At 49.7% G+C, this 21,631-nt stretch overlaps 1 protein-coding gene across 20 annotated transcripts in view; it reads right to left on the reverse strand.

Moving 5' to 3' along the window:
• The window catches only part of CIITA (class II major histocompatibility complex transactivator), a 62,044-nt gene that overhangs the window by 2,710 nt on the left and 37,703 nt on the right, over nt 1-21,631 (reverse strand). For 12 of the 20 annotated variants that reach the window (XM_050774198.1, XM_050774200.1, XM_050774199.1 and 9 more), the window contains 11 exons: nt 20,804-20,848; nt 20,178-20,324; nt 19,561-19,704; nt 18,470-18,634; nt 17,545-17,613; nt 14,219-15,869; nt 13,181-13,339; nt 12,110-12,181; nt 6,655-6,735; nt 5,851-5,943; nt 3,709-3,795 (listed from right to left, as the gene is read on the reverse strand). In XM_050774198.1, coding sequence (XP_050630155.1) covers nt 3,709-3,795; nt 5,851-5,943; nt 6,655-6,735; nt 12,110-12,181; nt 13,181-13,339; nt 14,219-15,869; nt 17,545-17,613; nt 18,470-18,634; nt 19,561-19,704; nt 20,178-20,324; nt 20,804-20,848 — 2,713 coding nt within the window. The other 8 variants (XM_050774202.1, XM_050774201.1, XM_050774210.1 and 5 more) reach the window with 4 other exon arrangements.

Consider the following 21,631-nt stretch of genomic DNA (forward strand, 5'->3'; position numbering starts at 1 on the left):
GGAAGGGATTGGAGGCCCGTACATGGTCAGCCTTCCAGAAGCCACCACCCCTAGGTTCCAGAAAGAGCCTGGTCCCACCATCCCTGGGGGAAGGGACTAATATTTATTGCATAACAGAGCCTGGCATTGTGCCAAGTACTTACATAGACCATTAGGATGGTTCCCATTTTCCAGATATGAAAATAGAGGCTAGGAATGAATAAGTGACTTGCCCAGAGTTTCTTTCCCCAGGTCCCACTAGTCCTCTTGTCCAGGGCTGTGGTGATTGCTTCTAGGGTCTCAGTGTCCCCTGCAGCCTGGAGGTCAGCCCCGTGGGAGTCACCGCCTACTGGGATTACTGCCCCATTTTAAAGACAGGCAAACCAAGGCCCAGAGAGTTGAGGCCATTTCTCTGTGGTCAAACAGTGAGCCCAGGAAAACAGCAGGACTAAAAGGAAGTCATTTCTTGCCTTACTGTGTGGAAACTCCCCGGAGAACGACTTCCCAAGTTCAAATCCCAGCTATGCCTCTTACTGCCTGTGTGACCTTGGGCAAGCTACTCAACTCTTCTGAGACTCAGTTTGCCCATCTGTGAAATGGGCATGATTGAGTCATTGTGGGGAGGAGTAAATGAATCAATGCTGGCATAACATTTAGAATATGCCTTGGTGCCTAGAATAAACTAAATGTTAGCTATGGTTCTGACTACCTCACAGGAACATTGGTGAGGGTCACATGAGTCAACATAGAGGGCATGACCAGCACTGGGGGCAGGAAGAGAAAAAGCCAGTTAAGGGCCAGCTCGAGTTTCTGTGGCGTATTCACAACCAGCATTAGTAGCAGTGAAAATAGCATGATGAGTGTCATTGATGCCAACTTCGGCTGTTTACGCAACACCAAGCAGCCTTTTAACAGGCCAGGTGCTGCTGTGGGTATGATTTCAGGGCCATGACTTTGCCATGATTCAGCCTCAGAGCTGCCTTGCAGGGCCGCATATAAAAGCAGCAGATGCGGTGGCTCACGGCTATAATCCCAGCACTTTGGGAGGCCGAGGTGGGTGGATCACCTAAGGTCAGGAGTTCGAGACCAGCCTGACCAACATGGCGAAACCCCATCTTTAATAAAAATACAAAATTAGCTGAGCGTGGTGGCACATGCCTGTAATCCCAGCTACTCAGGAGACTGAGGCAGGAGAATTGCTTGAACCCGGGAGGCGGAGGTTGCAGTGAACTGAGATCACGCCATTGCACTCCAGCCTGGGCAACAAGAGCGAAACTCTGTCTTGAAAAAAAAAAAAAAAAAAAAAAAAAGCAGCGGATTTACACTGCTGCCAAGTGGATTCAGGCTAAATCAACTCATATCACAGGTCGGCCGCTACCAGTGCAGAAACTAGATGGGGGTTTTGCAATCTCTGAACCCTGGAGACCCTTCCTCCACCCCACAGGGAGAGTAATCTGACCTTATTTCATCGATGCCAAGACATGTATGTCACCATTTGAATGTCATTGAGATCAGGATGTGTCTTATAACCAATAGCGTGTCACAGCTTGCATTTTGGCCTAATGCTGGGGTCTTACAATGGATGGCCTCTCAGATTCCATGAAATATGATGTTTCTTAAAGTGTAAATCAGTCCGGGCATGGTGGGTCACACCCGTAATCCCACCACTTTGGGAGACTGAGGTGGGTGGATCGCTTGGGCCCAGGATTTCAAGACCAGTCTGGGCCACATGGTGAAACCCTGTCTCTACTGAAAACACAAACATAGCCTGATGTGGTGGCAGGCGTCTGTAATCCCAGCTACTCGGGAGGCTGAGGCATGAGAATCACTTGAACCCAAGAGGCAGAGCTTGCAGTGAGCAGAGATCATGGCAGTGAGCCAAGATCATGCCACTGCACCTTAGCCTGGGCGATAGAGTGAGACTTGGTCTCAAAAAAAAAAAAAAAGAAAGAAAGAAAAAAGAAAAAGAAAAAGAAAAGAAAAAAAGAAACAAAAGTATAAATCAGATCAAGTGTCACCTTCACAGGCCCACCTGCTTTTCCATTCACACTGAAAAAACTGCAAATGCCTCTTGTGACCCACAAGGGCCTCCCTGTGTGACCTGGATTCCCCTGACCTCCCCTACTTCCACCATTGCCCAGCCTCTATCCCTCATTCACTACACACAGCCACAGTGGCCCTTCTGACCCTCAAAACCCAGCCCCTTTTCCCACTTAGGGCCTTTGCACCTGCTGTTCTTTCTTCCTAGAGTCCTTTTCCCCTAGAGCGTCCCACAGAAGAATCATCTCCCCAGAGGTCCTGTACCCTCCTGGGCCTTGTTAGTTTCCTTCCCAGCATGAATCACTGTTTTACAATATTTTATTTATGTAGGTGCTTAATTCTTACTATGCAAAGAAACTCAAAAGCAAGAACCACATCTCTGGTTCATGCTTGTATCTCTAGTTTTTAGCACAACTGTGAACCAGACAGATTCTATTTCTGCCTTTGACTTTCTTTGCATAGCAAGAAGTAAGCACCTACATAAATAAAATATTGTAAAACAGTGATTCATGCTGGGAAGAAACTAACAAGTCTCAGGAGGGTACAGGACCCAGCTACTTGGGAGGCTGAGGTGGGAGGTTCGCTTGAGTCTAGGCAGTTGAGGTTGTAGTGAGCCATGATTGCACCACTGCACTCTAACCTGGGTGAGACCCCATCTCCAAATAAGTAAGTAAGTAAGTAAATAAATAAATAAATAAATAAATAAATAAATAAAGTGGCCGGGCATAATGGCTCACGCCTGTAATCCTAGCACTCACTTTGGGAGGCCAAGGCGGGTGGATCACCTGAGATCAGGAGTTTGAGACCAGCCTGGCTAACATGGTGAAACCCCGTCTCTACTAAAAATATAAAAACTAGCTGGGCGTGGTGGTGGGCACCTATAATCCCAGCTACTAGGAACACTGAGGCAGGAGAATCGCTTGAACCTGGGGGGCAGAGGCTGCAGTGAGCTGAGATCATGCCACTTCACTCCAGCCTGGGTGACAGAGCAAGACTCATCTCAAAAATAAATAAATAAATAAAAATTAAAAATTAAACAAATAATAAGGGACCAAATGCCATCTTTCCTGGGAATCTGACTCTGTCCTCAGTAAGTGCAGAGCTCTGGTGAAGAGGAGAGAAGTTTCTCCCAGTCTGGCGAGTGAGAAGAGCTGGTAATGCTGAGTTGGATGACTGGGGCTCTGGTCCAAGCCCAGTCCTCTCATTATCTCTGGGACCACACCAGGGCCTGGCTGGAAGTCACTCAAAAGCAAGAGGTGCTATGCCAAGGCCTACCAGAAGGTGGCAGTGAAAGCACTGACCGGCATGTGAGTGACAAGGCGGGCAAAAGCTGCTCGTGCTGGTTAGCCTTCCAGAAGCCACCACCCCTAGGTTCCAGAAAAAGCCTGGTCCGGCCATTTCTCGGGGGAAAAGGACCAATATTTACTGCACGACAGAACCTGGCATTGTGCCAAGTACCTACATAGCCCATTAGGATGGTTCCCATTTTCCAGGTAAGAAAACGGGGGCTAGGAATGAATAAGTGGCTTGCCCAGTGCTTCTTTCCCCAGGTCCGGCTGATCCTTTTGTTCAGGGCTGTGGTAATTGCTTCTAGTGTCTCAGTGTCCCCTGCCGCCAGCATGACGTGAGTTCCCTGTGCTCCTCAGCCCCCCAGCTCAGCACCTGACCGGTAGCCGGGACCCCACTTACCTTAGCCTGAGCAGGGATGCAGCGAGTGAAGGCAGGCCCTCAGCAAGTTTGTAGGCACCCAGATCAGTGATGCTGTTTTGGGACAGGCTGCGGGGACACAGTGAGGGGGAGGGCTCAGAACCAAACTTGCACGCCTCCCTTTGACCTCAAGGAGAGTTGTGGGTCATAGGCTGTGAATGGCGCTGTTGACAGACTTAAGCTACCTCTTGGTAAATAAGAGGATACTGTTGGGTCCTGTGGCCAAGTGGAGGGCAGGAGTGAGGAGGTGGATGGGAGGGAGAGCGCACCCTCCTGCCCCCACCTGTCCTATGATTCTACAAGATCCCCTCTTTTCACTCTGTGCCACTTTTCAGCACTATAATGAAATAAGTGTTGGCATTATTTGTTTAATGGCTGTGTAATCCTTTCTGCTGGGTTGTGGGCTTCATATGGAGCAGGGCTGTGTCTGTTTTGCTCATTACTGTATCCCTGTGCCTAAAGCACTGCCAGGCACATAGTAGGTGCTCAATAAATACTTAAGTGGGGTGGCAGGTAAGAAAGGGAGGGAGGGAAGGACTAAGGAGAAGAAATCTAGCTTACAGTGTTACCTAGGATACTAGAAATTACTGGAGAAGTCCCAGGGTCCTACAATTAAGGAAATTGCTAAGGAAATTCCGGTAAATTCTTTGGCCATCCCAAGACCTTGATAGTGACGGGGAGTGTGGGAAGATTTTGATATCCTCTAGGTTCAGTAAAAAATCATGTTGAACTGGGCATGGTGGCTCATGCCTGTAATCCCAGCATTTTGGGAGGCTGAAGCAGGCAGATCACTTGAGGTCAGGAGTTCAAGACCAGTCTGGCCAACCTGGTGAAACCTCATCTCTACTAAAAATACAAAAGTTAGTTGGGTGTGGTGGTGTATGCCTGTAATTCCAGCTACTTGGGAGGTTAAGGTGGGAGAATTGCTTGAACCCAGGAAGTGAAGTTTGCAATAAACTGAGATCGTACCACTACACTCAAGCCTGGGCTACACAGCAAGACTCCATCACCAAAAAAAAAAAAAAAAAAAAAAAAAAAAATCACATTGACCCAGGCACAGTGACTCATGCCTGCAATCCCAGTACTTTGGGAGGCAGAGGCAGGATGGCTTGAGCTCAGAAGTTCAAGACCAGCCTGGGCAACGTGGCGAAACCATGTCTCTTCAAAAAAATACAAAAATTAGCCGGATGTGATGTTATGCACCTGTCCCAGCTACTCAGAAGGCTGAGGTGGGAGGCTTGTTTGAGCCTAGGAGATTGAGACTGCAGTGAGCCATAATTACACCACTGAATTCCACCTTGGGTGACAGAGCGAGACCTTGTCCAAAAAAAGAGAAAAAATCACATTGATCCTCCTGTATCTTACCATCTCCAACTTCCCAGAGCCCAGAACAGTTTTTAAAAAGTTTTACTGTTTTGATAATAATGCTTTATTCATAAATCCTAATCTGTCTCTCCTATTTCACCCCCAGTATAATTTTCTGTCACCGAACATTATTTTCACTGCTGTACACTTCATAATTACTGACTTGTTTACTTGTTCATTATGTCTCCTCACTAGAATTTAAGATTCCTGAGGTCAGGGGATTCATTTGTTCTGTTTCAAGCTGGGTCTCCAGGGCAGGGCCTAGAAAAGTGTCTGCACATAGTAGGTCCTCCTTAAGTATTTGTAAATTGATAAATGGTTGGGTAATTAAATAAAGAAATGATTGAGTGAGGGGTTGGATGAGTGAGTAAAGAAATGACTGAATGAGTGAATGAATGAATCATTGAATGGAAGGATGAATGGCTGATTGAATAGGTGAGTGAGTGAATGAATCATTGAATGGAAGGATGAATGGCTGATTGAATAGGTGAGTGAGTGAATGAATGAATTAATGGATGAATCCACTGGGGCTGTGCATGGTAGCTCACACCTATAATCCCAGCACTTTGGGAACCTGAGGTGAGAGGATTTCTTGAGGCCAGGAGTTCAAGGCTGTAGAGCTATGATCATACCACTATATTCCAGCCTGGGTGACAGAGCGAGCCCTTGTCTAAAAAAACAAATTTAAATTAATTTTTAAAAAGTCAGCTGGACTTTGGGGGCCAGATTCAGCAGGAAGGGCAGGCCCAGCTCACTCACTTGAGAGTTTCCAGGGACTTCAGCTGGGGGAAGGTGGCTGAGAGCTGCGAGACACCCTCGTCCCCGATCTTGTTCTCACTCAGCGCATCCAGGCTGCAGGTGGAATCAGATGGGGGCCATCAGCTAGCGTCCAGGGGGCCATCTGACTCTTCCCATCCCAGTGTGGGCCTCCTCAGCCCTGGTAACTGCCCTTCCCGCCTCCCAGCTCTAATACACCATAGGCAGCCAGCATACTCCTGAGCTTTTCAGACCAGGACTTCATCACCTGGAGGCTCTAACCAGCCAGCCAGGGGACAAAGTAACTTGTGATGGACTGGAATCCCTGTTTAGCTTCTTAGGACCCCCCTGAGGCTTTGCAACTTCCTTAACCTCCATCGTAAAGTAGGACTATGCTCCCCAACCCCTCCCCAGCTGAATTGCTGAGAGCAGCAAATGAGGTTGTGAGGAAAAGAGTTTCAAAGGTCACAAAATGATCTACAACTTTTTTTATTTTGGGGATTCCCATCTGCTGTGGAGTCATCTCATCACTCATGTGCCAGCCACGTTGAGGATGCAGTAGGTGGAAGAAAGAAAAAAATGGGACAAAGTGAGGGCTTTCCTCTCTGCATGTGCCTTGGGGGCAGGATTTGGGGTTGTCAAAACCCAGAGGTTGCTGGACACTGTAGCATGCACCTGTGGTCCCAGCTACTCAGGAGGCTGAGGCAGGAGGACCACATGAGCCCAGGAATTCGAGGCTGCAGTGAGCTATGATCACAGCACTGCATCCAGATGTTGAGAGGAAGGGGTCCCAGAGTCTATACTCACTCCAGATGCTGCAGGGAGGAAAAGGCCGTGAGGATCCGCACCAGTTTGGGGAAAGCCTGGGGGCCTGAGATGGGGCCCAGCCTAGGAGGCAAAGAGCAAGGGTAAGACCTCCAGTCACAGTCACAGCCCCTCATTCAGCCCCAGGGTGGGATAGAGACAAGGCACAGAAGTCAGGTCCTGTCTGAGGCCCCTCCTCTTCCCTTCCACCACAGCCTCTTAGGTCCCTGCAATCCTTCCATATAGGACCCCAATCTTTTCTGCTTGGGGTAGATTTCACAGCCCCCCCATAACAGGCCAGCTGAGACTGGGAACAGTGGTTCATGTCTGTAATCCCAGCATTTTGAGAGGCCAAGGTAAGAGGACCGCTTGAGCCCAGGAGTTAGAGACCAGCTTGGGCAACATAGCGAGACTCTGTCTCTACAAAAAATACAATAATTAGCCGAGTGTGGTGGTGTGTCCTGTGGTCCCAGCTTCTTAGAAGGATCGCTTGGGCCCAGGAGGTGAAGGAAGCAGTGAGCCATGATCACACCACTGCATTCCAGCCTGGGTAAGAGTGAGACCCTGTCTCAAAAAAAAAAAAAAAAAAAAAGAAAAAGAGGTAAGTTGGACTCTCAGCTTGGGGCTCCCCAACTTCTGTCTCTAAGTAGGGAGCCAGTTCTTACTCTTCCCAACATCCACGGATACCCTTCTCCCTCCCCAGCCTGCGGAAGGAGTCCTCAAATGCCAGCTGAGGACCACCGCCAATGGTAAACCAGGTGGTTGACTAATATACGTTTGCATTTTAATAACAAAAGGAACCATTTGTTGAGCATTTATTATAAGCCAGGGACATGCTAGGCCCTTCCCTTGGCCTAGATCTCATTTACTCCTCAAGACTCTGAGCTACAGGCTCTTCTTACCTCCATTTCACATATAGGGAAACTGAGACACTGGGAGATCAAATAGCTCTTTGGGTCACACAGCCTGGATCAACATTTAGACCAGACTTCAAGGAGATGAGAAAAATAAGGACAATGAAGGGCCGTTTAGTTTAAAAATATGGTTAAATGCATTCCATATAAAAAGCTGTCTTTTATTCTGCAATTATGTCCTTTGAACTTTTTCAATATTAAAATGATCGTTCTTTGGTAAAATTATGGTGCCAGCAGTGGGTATTTTGTTACTCGTTTGTTTGAATGAGCATCCTTGATAAAAATTTAAAAACAGTAACCGCACACGGTCAGTCAAATTCGTTCTGAAATGTTCTCGGTCTCTGAAATCCTGAAGTCTGAGAACCACTGGCCTCAGCAAAAGGCCACAGGATCAGGGTTTGACTTCAGGATCTGGCATTTGGCTCCCTGCTAAGGGTCTTGGCAAATCCCTTCACCCCTGAGTCTCGGTCTCCTCAAATATTTCACCCCAATCTTATGGGGTTCTTGGATTAAGGAATTCATTGTTAAGTATTGACCGCTTGCCTGTTATGTGCCAGGACCGGGGGGGATGTTGTGGGCCAAACAGATGAAAATCCCTGCCTTCTGGGTGCTGACATTCCAGTGGGGAAGACAGACAGGTAATCAAAGACATTGGAAAGCAAGCTGATGTCTGAGATAATGAATCACATAGAAATGTACAGTGCTGAGGGGGATGGAGTTTTATTTTTAACCGTGAGGGCGATGGAGTTTTATTTATTTATTTATTTATTTTTGAGATAGGGTCCCACTCTGTCGCCCAGGCTGGAGTGCAGTGGCACAATCTCAGCTCACTGCAACCTCTGCCTCCCGGTTTCAAGTGATTCTCTTGCCTCAGCCTCCCAAGTAGCTGTGACTACAGGCGCCTGCCACCATGCCCAGCTAATTTTTTTTTTTTTTTTTTTTAGTAGAGATGGTATTTCACTATGTTGGCCAGGCTGGTCTCAAACTTCTGGCCTTGTGATCCACCCATCTCGGCCTCCCAAAGTGCTGGGATTACAGGCATAAGCCACTGCACCTGGCCGGAGTTTTATTTTTAACTGTGAGGGTCAGAAAAGGCCTCACTGAGGCCGGGCGTGGTGACTCATGCGTGTAATCCCAGCACTTTGGGAGGCCGAGGCAGGGGGGATCACAAGGTCAGGAGATTGAGATCATCCTGGCCAACATAGTGAAATACCGTTTCTACCAAAAATACAAAAAATTAGTCGGGCGTGGTGGCAGGCACCTGTAGTCCCAGCTACTCGGGAGGCTGAGGCAGGAGAATCACTTGAACTTGGGAGGTGGAGGTTGCAGTGAGTCGAGATTGTGCCACTGTACTCCAGCGTGGGTGACAGAGTGAGACTCCATCAAAAAAAAAAAAAAAAGAAGGAAGGAAGGAAGGGAAGGAAGGGAAGGAAGGAAAGGAAGAAAAGGAAGGAAAGAAGGGAGAGAGAGAGAAGGAAGGAAGGAAGGAAGGGTGGGAGGGAGGGAAGGAGGGAAGGAGGGAGGGAGGGAGGAAAGAAAAGAAAAGAAAAGAAAGGAAAGGAAAGGAAAAGAAAAGAAAAGAAAAGAAAAGAAAAGAAAAGAAAAGAAAAGAAACGGCCTCACTGACTAAAAACCAGAGGAGGTGAAGGCGTGAGCCATGCAAATATCTGGGGAGAACCGTTCCAGGCAGAGGGTGCAGCTGGTGTAAAGACCTGGAGACAGAAGCATGCCTAGGAGGGTGACAGCCGGCAAGGAGGCCCTGTGGCTGGAATGGAGAGAGCACCAAGCGAGTGTAGGAGGTAAGGGTGAACATGTGAGTGGGGACTGAATTGGGGAAGGACTTTGTGTACAAGTGGAGTTTCTGTAGGGTTTTGAGTGGTTGAGCACCCTGATTTGACAGACAAATGAGGTCTACAGGGTGCCAGGCACAGTAGAAGTGAGAGAAAATGCCAGAAATAGTCTTCCTTCCTTCCTTCCTTCCTTCCTCAGAACCTCCTCAGGGGATTCCGGGCTCCAGGTGGCTGGTCACCGGGCCCTAGGCTGTTCCACCCCATGGCCGCTATTCCCCAGAGTGCAGTTCTGATCTTGAACTAGGGGCTTTTTCTGTTGAAAATAATTTAAGCCAGAAAGGGCCCTCAGTTATTGTTTTCAGACATTTCCCCTTTTCAGCATCGTTTTTACCTCTGGACAATTGTAGCACCTTGTCTCTGTTCAAAACAAGAGACGCTGGCTTTTTTCTGGTGCACAGGGGAACAGTGATCAGGGAGAGCTGACAGCTTGTGGGTGACCAGCTGGGGGACCATGGGCAAGTCACTTGACCTCACCAGGCCTCAGTCTCCTCATCTGTAAAATGGGGAAGATGATGACTATCTGTCTCCCACAGTAGCTCGTGAGATTAATGAGACTATATAAAAAATGCACTGAATTATAGGCCAGGCGTGGTCGTTCACGCCTGTCATCCCAACACTTTAGAAGGCTGGCCAACATGGGGAAAGCCCGTCTCTACTAGAAATACAAAAATTAGCCAGGCATGGTGGTGTGCACCTGTAATCCCAGCTACTCAGGAGGCTGAGGCAGGAGAATTGCTTGAACCAGGAGGTGGAGATTGCAGTGAGCCGAGATCACACCACTGTATTCTAGCCTGGGTGACAGAGCAAGACCCCATCTCCACAAAAAAAAGGAAAAAAAATGCACTGAATATACCACAGGCATTTAACAATTCCTTCCTAATCATTAGATGATCTAGACCCCTACCAAGGAACAAACATTCATTTAGCTTTTTCTGTGGAAGGAACTTAGGGCCAGGCTGACCTGACTTTTATGACTTTGGATAAACGGTGTAAAGTCTCTTGTTCTCAGTGTTGCCATTTGTACAATGGGGGATGATGATAATGCCTCTAGAGGAGGGTCGCCTGAGATAATTGAGATGGAGGGTGAGTTGCAAATTTAAAAGCCTGTTCTAGCCAGGTGCGGGGGCTCACACCTGTAATCCTAGCACTTTGGGAGGCTGAGGTGGGAGGATTGCTTGACTCCAGGAGTTCGAGACCAGTCTGGGCAACATGGTGAAACCCTCTCTCTACAAAAAATACAAAAATTAGCCAGTCAGGGTGGGGCATGCCTATAGTCCCAGTTACTAGGGAGGCTGAGGTGGGAGGATCACTTGAGCCCAGGGAGGTTGAGGCTGTGGTGAGCTGTGACTGCGCCACTGCCCTCCAGCCTGAGGGACAGAGTAAGACTCTGCCTCAAGAAAGAAAAGAAAAGAAAAGAAAAGAAAAGAAAAGAAAAGAAAAGAAAAGGAAAGGAAAGGGAAGGGAAGGGAAGGAAGGAAAGAGAAAGGAAAGAAAGGAAAGAAAAGAAAGAAAGGAAGGAAGGAAGGAAGAAAGAAAGAAAGAGAAAGAAAGAAAGAAAAAGAAAGAAAGAAGGAAAGAAAGAAAGAAACAAAGAGGAAGGAAGAAAGAAAGAAAAAGAGGGGGGAAAGGAGGGAGGGAAGGAAGGAAGGGAGGAAAGGAAATGAAGGGAAAAGAAAGAAAGAAAGAGAAGAGAGAGAGAGAAAGAAAGAAAGAAAGAAAGAAAGAAAGAAAGAAAGAAAGAAAGAAAGAAAGAAAGAAAGAAGCTATGTTCTGACAGATCGAAATATAATAATTATTGTGCTTTCTTGGGGCCCTTGTGTGGTGGACTGCCCCTCCTCAGTGACCCAGATACAACTGGACTCCCTAGAGCCCTGCCTAGGTCTCCATTTCTGTCACCCCAGCAGCACTGTCTAGGATGTTGGCCCCCAGCCCTGGCCGCACATAGAGTGACCAACTGTCCCAGTTTGCCTGGGACTGAGGGACTTCTTGGGATGCAAGACTTTCAGTTCCCCAAACAGGATAGTCCCAGGCAAGCAGGGTTGCTTTTTCATCCTAGCTGCACTTCAAAAGCTCCTGGGAATCCTTGAAACTGAGGGAAAGATTCTCCCCAGGGAGGCCATCCCTTGGCTGTGGAAGTAAACAAGCTCAGGCACAAGAGGCATTGTGCAGCTCCTGGCCACAGGAGGGAAAAGAACTCTATAGTCAGTGGCATCCTCCTGCGGAAGGTTGGGGACACACTGGGCCTTTTCTGATCCCTGGCCAAATTACAATTCCAGGAAAGCCTTTCTTACTCCCCTCTCCCCACTCAGCTCATTCCTTATCCTCACTGAAGCTTCAGTGCAGATATCACCTCCTCCAGGAAGTCCCCCTGACCTCCTCCAGAGGGGAGTTGATTAGACTGTCAGCTCATTGAGGACAGCAGCCTCAGTCATTCAAGTGCTCAATATGTCTGTTGAATGAGTGATGGAAATGACCATGTTAACCAGCAAATGGGTCCATTAGCTTCAAATGCAAGAACCTCCAGCATTTGCCCAGACTGGCCACTTTCCAGCTACTGGAAGCTGTTTCCAAAGTGGTGGGCAAGAGGGTGCGAATGACCCTGGAGATCCATCTCGATTCATATCGTACAAACCCAGCTAATGCTTCAGGGGAAACTTTGCGCAGACCCACGAGACAATCCACCCCTTTGCTTACGCAAACTCCAGTTTCTTTAGGTCCCGAACAGCAGGGAGTTCCCCAGCTGTGTCTTCCGAGGAACTTCTTGTCCTGGAGAGAACAGGCAATGTTAGGGAGAACAGGCATTGCTGTTGCTGAGCCCTTACCCATAGGTCCATGATGGCTGCCCCAGTGCCCCAAATTCCCCAGGGGGATTGCTTTCCTTGGGGCAATTGCTGTCCCCCTCTTAAAAAAAAAGATCTGTCTGGATGCGATGCCTCATGACTGTAGTCCCAGCACTTTGGGAGGCTGAGCCAGGAGGATCGCTTGAGGCCAAGAGTTCAAGACCAGCCTGGGCAACATAGCAAGATCCCTGTGTCTACAAAAACTTAAAAAATCATCTGGTGTGATGACATGCACCTATAATCCCAGCTACTTGGGAGGCTGAGGCAGGAGGATCGCTTGAGCTCAGGAGTTCCAAAGGTGCACTAAGCTATGATTGCACTGCTGTACTCTAGTCTGGTACACAGAGCAAGACCCTGTCTCTAAGAAATAATAAAAATAAAAATAAAAGATCTCAGGACTGTACCTTTCATGGAAATGAGCCTCAGATTAGGCACTTACCAGTACCTATCCCAGACAGCACTTAAGAGGTGCTCAAACAACATGTGACGAAGGAATGAATGAAAGACAGTTTACTTGTTCTGTAATCCAGTTTTGTCTGCCTTCTGGACCTTAGCTCTGCCATCTATAAATTCGGGACAACAGTTGTCCTAAATACCTCAAAGGGTGGCAGTGGGTGTCACTTCTGTTACTAGATGCACAAGGCATCCTTGTTAACTCCTAGAAGGGGAGAGGTTCTCCATGGCTTTACCTAAGACTTGGACACATGATAGCAGGTTTTGAATGCAGCAAAATTTTCAATTCTGGAGGCTCCGCCTGGGCAGTGAGTGCAGTGAGAGACTCTGGCTGGCCAATGCCCAGAAAGAGGGCATGGGGTGTCCCAGAGGACAGGGGGCACTGCAAATGCCCATGACAAACTTGAGAATGGGTCCTACATGTCCTCAACCTGCATGGTGTGAACCACCTCCCATCCGCCTCTCCCCTCACCTCTGAGTCTGCACAAGCTTTCCCAGGTCTTCCACATCCTTCAGGGACTTGGCTTTGAAAGGTTCAATGGTGAACTTCTCCTCTGCTGCCTGAAGTAGCTCAGTCTCCCCATGCTGCCGCAGGGACTCCCACAGCGCCACCGTGTCACTCAAGGCAGCCCTGTGGAGGGAGGGCCTCAGACCCAGGCACGGTGACCAGGCTAGACCTTAGTGGAAGGGCAGCTCCATGAAGGGTCCTCCTACCTATTAAAATACTTTCTTTCCTTAGCTCAACCTCTACCTTTCCCAGAAAGCCTTCCATGACCACTCCAGCCTTTGTTGATTCCTACTTTCTCACAACTCGCACGGTGGTTTTCTTTCACTTTTTGCTTCGGCTACCAGGAAGCTCACTGCCAAATTATTGGCACAATTATGTAGGACCTTGCAGCTTGGGTAAAGTATGTTTAGCGGGGAATATGGAAGGAATCCTCTGGAGATTAAGCTGAAATGCTCAAGCAGATTGCAGACCAACTTAATGAAACCAAATTGAGGAATTTAGACTTCATCGTGACAGTGGTGGAGTGTCCCTGAAGGATTGTAAGCAGGGATGGGATACAATCAGATTCAAGTTCTGAGAAGATTGGTCTGGTTGCTGAATATAAAATGGAGCGGAAGAGGAGAGAATGGAGGCAGAGAGTCCAAGGGAAGGCTATGGCTTTACTCTTAGCATAAGAAAACAGTGGCTTGCTCAGGGGGTGGAAAGAATAAAACAAATTTGAGCCCAGGCCAGTCTCAGATTCTAGACATATCCCAGTGACTGGCACATGGCAGGCCTTCAAATATTGATTGGGAGAATGCCACTGCCTCTCACTTGCTGTGTGGCAAGTGGTCGCCCCTCTCTGAGCCTCAACATCCTCATCTTAAAAATGGAGAGAATCCATTCTGCCCCACCCGGCTGCCCTGAGTACTAAAAGAGACCCCACAGAGCACTGGGCTTGGCACCAAGACCACAGTTAATGCCCAACACAAGGATGCCTCTTCCCCTGACCCCTCGCCCCACCTGAAATGGGTGACACAGCTGAGTCCCACGAGGCTCCCCAATCCAGAGGGGTCAATGCCAGTGCTGCGGAGGTCCAGGGCGAAGTCTTGGCCTGCAGCCTCCAAGGCCTTGCCCAATACATGTGCATCGGGAGGTGTAAGACGGGTGCCCAGAAAAGAGAGGCGGGCAGGGAGCTCCTGCACCACGTGCTGCCAAATTCCAGCCTCCTCAGCCTCGTGGGCACAGTGCAGCAGCTCCAGCAGCTGCCGCGCCCGCAGTGTGCCCGGCTGCAGCCGCTTCAAGTACCTTGCTAGCACCTTCTGCTTCCTGTCCGTGAAGGCAGTCGCCGATGGCCCGACTAGGGCTCCCAGGCAGCGGGCGCGAGGCTGGAAGATCAGCCCAGTCAGAAAGCGTGGCACGCCCTCCAGCCAGTTGTCATAGGGCCTCTTCTTCCTTGGGGTCAATGCTAGATACTGCGGGAGCTCCTTGTCCTTGATTTCACCACTCAGAGCCAGCCACAGGGCCCCCAGGAAGCATTGCAGGAGGAAGCTGGGGAAGGCCAGCTCGGACTCTGTGGCCCCTGGGGGGTGTTGCACTAAGCCTTTGGCCATCGCCCAGGTCCTCACGTCTGCAGATGGGAACTGGTTCTCCTGTAGGGTACTTTGGTGTCTGCGGCCCAGCTCCCAGGCCAACTTGGCCAGCTCTGCCAGGGCCCCCGGGGGGCCATTGAGGGCTGCACGGCCCAGCAGGCCGACATAGAGTCCCGTGAGTGTGGAGGGCAGCTCGGCGTCCTCCCCAAGCTCCAGTAGGGCCTCTGAGAGCTGGCACACTGCCTGGCACAAAGTGGGGCTATGGCTGTGACTGAGAAGAAATGGCCGGTCCCGGAGGAGCGCCAGGGCTCTGTCTTGGTGCTCGGTCATCCCTGAGCACTCAAAGTAGCGCATCACATAGGCCTGGGCCTGCTCCATGGAGAACCCGGACAGCTCAAACAGGGCGTCGGCCTTGCTCAGGCTCTGGACCAGGCGACCCCGGGGCCGGGCTGTGAGGAGGAGGGTGCAACCTCGGAGCAGCTTCTTCTGGAAAAGGCCAGCTAGCAGTCCCCGGAGGGAGCAGGGCTCGGCCAGTGCCGGGCCGCATGTGCTGTGCAGGAAGCCGTCTTGCGCTTCCAGCTCCTCAAAGGCGTCTAGGATGAGCAGAATGCGGTCAGGTCTCTTCACGATGTGGCTGAAAACTTCATCGGCTGCCACGAGTGGCCGTGGGCCCAGGGAGAAGAGCAGGTCCTGCAGGCGGTAGACATCCCCCGGGCGGTTCAAGCAGTGGCAGGGGACAGAGAAGACAAAGTCGTATTGGGGAAGCCGGCCACAAGCCCAGGCCCGGCTCACTGCCCCAGCCCAATAGCTCTTGCCCTGACCAGCTTTGCCCAGCATAGCAATCACTTGTGTCTCACGTGGCCTCCGGTGCTCCTTGGCAGCCAGCAGCCCCTCAGCCAGGCCTCCTTGGGCCAGCTGCCGTTCTGCCCAGTCTGGGGTGGCCAGTTCCCGCTCCAGGCTCTTGCTGCTGCTTCTCTCCAGCCTGGCCTGCACCAGATCCACCTCCATCAGGATGCCATCGGGGCCTGTGGGCTCGGCCCGATACGTGTCCTGCAGTGAGCGGTAGAACTGCTCCACCGACTCTGCAAAGGCCAGGGGCATGTCAGGGTAGGGGTATGCGAGAGGCAGGGCCAGGGCCAGCCACCACAAGGCCAGCACTGCCACCATGATTTGCATCTGTTCCCCACACAGTTTTTGTTTGTTTGTTTTGTTTTGCTTTGAGACAGGGTCTGGCTTTGTTGCCCAGGCTAGAATGCAGTGGTGTGATCATAGCTCACTGCAGCCTCAACCTCCTGGGCTCAAGCGATCCTCCCGACTGCACCTCCCAAGTAGCTGGGACCACAGACATGTGACATCATGTCCAGATAATTTTTTTGTAGAGATGGGGTCTCACTATGTTGCCCAGGCTGGAGTGCAATGGCACAATCATGGCCCACCGCAGACTCAACCTTGCAGGCTCAAGCAATCTTCCCACCTCAGTCTTCTGAGTAGCTGGGACTAAAGGCGCCCACTGCCATGCCTGGCTAATTTTTCTTTTTTGTTTTTTGTAGAGCTAAGTTCTTACTATTTTGCCCAGGCTGGTCTTGAACTCCTGGGCTCAAGCAATCCTTCTGCCTTGGCCTCCCAAGGTGCTGGAATTATAGGTGTGAGCCACCACATCTGGCCCCCATACTGTCTTCATCAACTGCTTCATTCAGTCACCCACTCATTCATTAGTTCACTCATTTCCACATCCATTCATTCACTCATCCTTTCTCTTGTTTATCTGTCCACTCCTTTTAGACCTTTTCTCTCTCTCTTTTTTTTTTTCTGAGATGGATCTTGCTCTATCGCCCAGGCTGGAGTGCAGAGGCACAATCTCAGCTCACGGCAACCTCCACCTCCTGGGTTTAAGCAATTCTCCTGCCTCGGCCTCCCAAGTAGCTGGGATTACAGGCACCCACCACCACGTCCAGCTAATTTTTGTATTTTTAATAGAGACGGGGTTTCACTATGTTGGCCGGGCTGGTCTCGAACTCCTGACCTCAGGTGATCCACCTGCCTTGGCCTCCCAAAGTGCTGGGATTACAGGTGTAAGCCACGATGCCCGGCCACCTTTTCTCATTCCTTCATTTACTCACTAAACTTTTTCTTCTCTTGATCACTACCAACTCACCATGGGGAGGTCATGGGAGGGAGTGTTAGGAGTTAAGACAGTGGAGTCCACGTGTCTGGGTTCAAATCCCAGCTCTACCATTTGGAGCAATTCTGAGCATGTTATACATCCCACCATGCCTCAGTAGCCTCATCTGGAAAATGGGGATGATATTGGGATTGTGCGACACTTTAATGATTTAATATACCTAACATGCTTAGACCAGTATGTGAGAGCAAGTATTTTGTAATTTAGCAATTCTGCTATTCACTGGTTTATTCCCACTTTCCATTGCTCCCATCCTCATCAACTTCTCACTTCATCCACTCGCTCACTCCATCATTCACTTGCCCCTCATTCATTCTCTCAGCCTGAAAATGAGATGTTAACACCCAGTGCAGGCTTATTGGAGGGCAATAAATATTATTTAAGGGAGTGGTGGAGTGAATGGTGAAATGACGGCATCATCAAATAAGTGAATGAATGAATGAATAAATAAATAAATAAATGAGTGTGTGAGCCAACAAAGAAGGGATTGAATAAACATCAAGTGAATGAGTGATGTGAAGCCAGATTTGGGCTTCCATCTCCAGCACCCAGGGCAGAGATCCCGCACCACTCACCAGGCCATTTTGGAAGCTTGTTGGAGACCTCTCCAGCTGCCTGGCGTTGGGTGGGGGACGTCTTGTGCTCTGGAGATGGAGAAGCAGGTACCAGATTTAGGGTGAGGGTTACCCCTGGGGACTCCCCTCCCTCTGGGCCACTTAGTCCTTACAGCCTTCGTGGGCTGAGTTTCCCAAGTTGGAGGTTATAAGATTATCGGCCTGAAGCTGTATCTAACTCAAAGGTGTCTTTCTTTGGCCAACTGTACTTTAAAAAATTTCACCTATGTTTAAAAAAAAAAAAAATCACAATATCAGGTGGGGTGCAGTGGCTCACGCCTGTAATCCTAGCACTTTGGGAGGCCAAGGCAGGTGGATCACTTGAGATCAGGAGTTCAAGACCTGCCTGGCCAACATGGTAAAATTTGTCTCTGCTGAAATTACAAAAATTAGCCAGGTGTGGTGGTGCACACCTGTAATCCCAGCTGCTCCAGAGGCTGAGGCAGGAGAATCGCTTGAACCTGTAGGGTGGAGGTTGCAGTGAGCTGAGATTGCACCACTGCACTCTAGCCTGGGCAACAGAGCGAGACTCCATCTCAACAACAAACAAATAAATAATAAAATTAAAATTAAAAAATCACAATATCTATGTAAAAATCAGGGTTTTCAGCTTCAAAAGGCCTGGCCACATTGTCTGGCTTTTCTGCTGGGTAACAAGCAGCTGAAGGCTGATGGCTGTATTTGGATGGGATGTGGATTCTCTGGCTGTCCCCTCCCCCACAACCATGCCTCCAGTCCCCAGAGACCCTCCCTGTCCTGACTGACCCCTAAACATGACCTGCTGTCCCTACAGGCAGCTTTGCTTATGGATCTTATCCAAGACAATTCCTTCCCCAGGGCCTTGATCCTGCTTCTAGTACATCTCACAGGCCCTGAGGGTTCTTACCTGTCACGTTTGCTCGGGAGATCAGGGCAGGTTCAGGCATGCTGGGCAGGTCAGTGGCTGATGGAGCGAAGGGGCTGGTGGAGCCTGGTCGGTCTGGAGATGTCGGGAGGCCATGGACAGTGAGTCCACTGGGAGGGGGTACTTGGCTGGCCTGGGGCACCTCACCTACATTGGGGGTAGAGAGGGGTGTGAGAACAACCAGGTATTGATTCCAGAAACGCACTTGGGTCACCCCTACTCCAAACTGGGCTGTGGAGCTCACGAAGTCTGGAGAGAAGAGAGGAGAACTTCCAAAGGAAGATATTTCAGGACAGAGCTGAGGAAAGAGCTCTGGATTTACATCTAGCTCCTGGAACCTTGCTTTTCCAATCTGTGAAATGGGCGCAATTAGCTCATTAGGAGCTTAGGGCAGGTACTACTATTTCACTGTTCCTGCTGTGTGGTAAGTGCTCATTTTCCTAGATATCAGGAACTGCTTCTCCGCTTCTGAGATACCAGTGCATTATACTGAAACTGTCATGCAACCATGAACGGATGCTCTGGACTTGAGTGGAAGCATCCTCCTGGCCTCATCCCTAAAAGCCCAAACACACCTTCCCTGGGACAATTCACAAGCCCTCAGTGTGGTGGGTCAGTAGGGATCATTTTACTGATTAGGAAACAAGACAAATCAGAGAAAGCTATGCAAGGATGCACACCAAACTATTCACATCAGCATACTAAAAGAGTGAAACAGTGAATTCTTGTAAACATCACTTATCATTAGCTTATTAATGCACATGTATTGATGTCACAATTTAAAAACAAAAACATTAAATAAAAAATAAGGAAAAACTAAGGGTCAGAAGGGGAAAGCAACATATAGAAGGCCATACAATCACTCTTGGTCATGCACCCAGACCGCCTCAGAAATCTCTGCCCCTCTGCTTTGATTTTTGGGAAATGGGGACAGAGAAAGTTGTGCTGGGGAGGGAGGATCATGAGAAGGTGCTAGGGCACCACTGCCAAGTATGTGGAGTATGGGAAGGATGAGGTCAGGGAGTAGTCAGGTAGGAGGGAGAGGTGGTCGGAGAGCCAGGCCCTGCACTCACCGTGGTAGATGAATATACTGGAGACCCCTGTTCCAGTCCCAGAGATTTGCCAGAGCCCCTGGGGCACAGTGGAGACAGTGGGGACAAACTGGATGGGTCCCTCAGGGAGATTCAGGCAGCTCAACGAGGAACTGGAGGAAGGCACTGCAAGAGACAAAGGCAGTGAGGTGGGATCTTGCATAGCACCTGTGTTTGTGATTCTGCTTTTGCTTATTTGATTAATGTCTGACTTCCCTAAAGGGCCCTAATTTCCCTAAGAGCAGTAGCTGTTTCTGTCCTGCCCTGATGGCATTCTTAGCACCTAGCAGAGCAGCTGGCACAGAGAAGGAGCTCCATGAAGAACTGATGAATGAATGAGGCTGGCAGGTGAATGCCCTAATTGGTGGAGATTCCCTCCTAATCCTTGAACGGATGTGTTTTCTTCCGAGGCATGTTCTCTGCCAGGGATTGAACTGATGGGGGCCCCAAGGATGAAACTGGCTGGGGCAGAGGTGAGTGACACTGATAGGGTCGGGGAGAGGGGAGGTCCAGTTTCTGGCAGTCCCTGCCTTGGTGTCAATTCCTTATCCACCTCCCAAGAGGGAGAAAGCCCACCCTCTCCAAGCCCCCTAACATACTGGGCATCTGATTGGTTTCCTCTAGGCGCATCCGGCCGGAGGCTGGCTCCTGGTTGAACAGAGTAGGCAGTGGCAGGCAGGGCAGGGTGGAGGAGTTGCTCACTGGTCCCACCAGGAAACTGCCAGTCACCACAGCTGGGGGCTCAGCTGTGAGGAAGGGGGCTGTGTTAGAGGCTGGATGCTTGGAGGGGCCTTCCTGGGATGGGGAGGGCCCCAGAGTGGCGTGAATCTCTCTCCTGACAGAGGAAATGCTTGTCATCCTCTCAGCCCTGGCTGCAGCTGTGTTGATCAGCAACTGCTCTGTGCCAGGCAGCCCCCCAGTCCTCTCCCTGTAACTTGGCTCTGAGAGCTTTGCTGAGCAGGACCCTAGGGCTTCCACACGGAGAGCTCGGGCAGAATAGAACCTATGAACAGGCTGTTAGCTCCAAGGCCCTACCACCTTCCACAAACAGTCGTGAGCCCTTCAGGGGACCCTAAGAGGCCCCAAGCTCTCAGGCTCTGCCCAAAGAAGGGCAGGGGCTGTACCATGCACCATCCCCAACTGACTTGGGCCAGGAGTTCAATCTCTTCCATCCTCTCCCCAAGTTATCCACCCCTCCGAACCCTAGCCCACCTGCCCTGCTCACCTGGCTTCCAGTGCTTCAGGTCTGCCGGAAGCTCCTCTGGGAAGGCTGCAGAGAGAACATATGGTCAGCTGCCCCAGGGAGAGGATGTCCCAAGCCAGGAGAGGCTCAGGACTCCAGCAGGCCATATGGCCTTAACTTCCAGGTTGGGAAGTGGTCTTGTACGTCCCTTTACCTCCCCTTCCTCTAACCATTCCAACCCCAGCTCCTTGGCTTGAACCCAAATCCCATCTCAAACCACCCCAGGCAGTGCAGCAGCAGAAGAGACCTAGCCACAAATGGGGACACAACACGGGTTTTAACTAAAAAACAAAATAGAACAAAGCAAAGCAACCTGCTATTGAGTCCCTTCCTAGCTGTGTGCCTTTGCAATGCAGCTTCTCTGAACCTTTGATCTCACATCTATGAAATGGGGGTGGTGGTTCCTACATTGCAGGAGTATGCCAGAAATCCGTGAGTGAGTATCAAGCACTCACATCAACAGATTAAAAACCCATATATCCCTTAGCAAGGGTCTGCTTAAACAAATTATGGTTCATCTACCCAAGAAAACACCACATGGCCTTAAAATAAAGGATGCTGAAGTACACAAGGGGAAGTGTAAATCTGCAATTTACACTTGAAATGTACATTGAAATGTACCAAAAATATAAAGAATGAGTGGGTGGATGGATAGAGGGATGGACAGATGGATAGAGATGTGATGAGATGAATAAAACCCAACATTAATTGTAGAATCAAAGTGGTACATGGTGGGTATATGGACCTTCATAGTACCATTCTTTCACCTTTTCTGTATCTTGAAAACATTTTTTTCTTTTTTGAAACAGA

The sequence above is a fragment of the Macaca thibetana genome, chromosome 20 (assembly GCF_024542745.1).
Source record: "Macaca thibetana thibetana isolate TM-01 chromosome 20, ASM2454274v1, whole genome shotgun sequence".
NCBI classification, from domain to species: Eukaryota; Metazoa; Chordata; class Mammalia; order Primates; family Cercopithecidae; genus Macaca; species Macaca thibetana.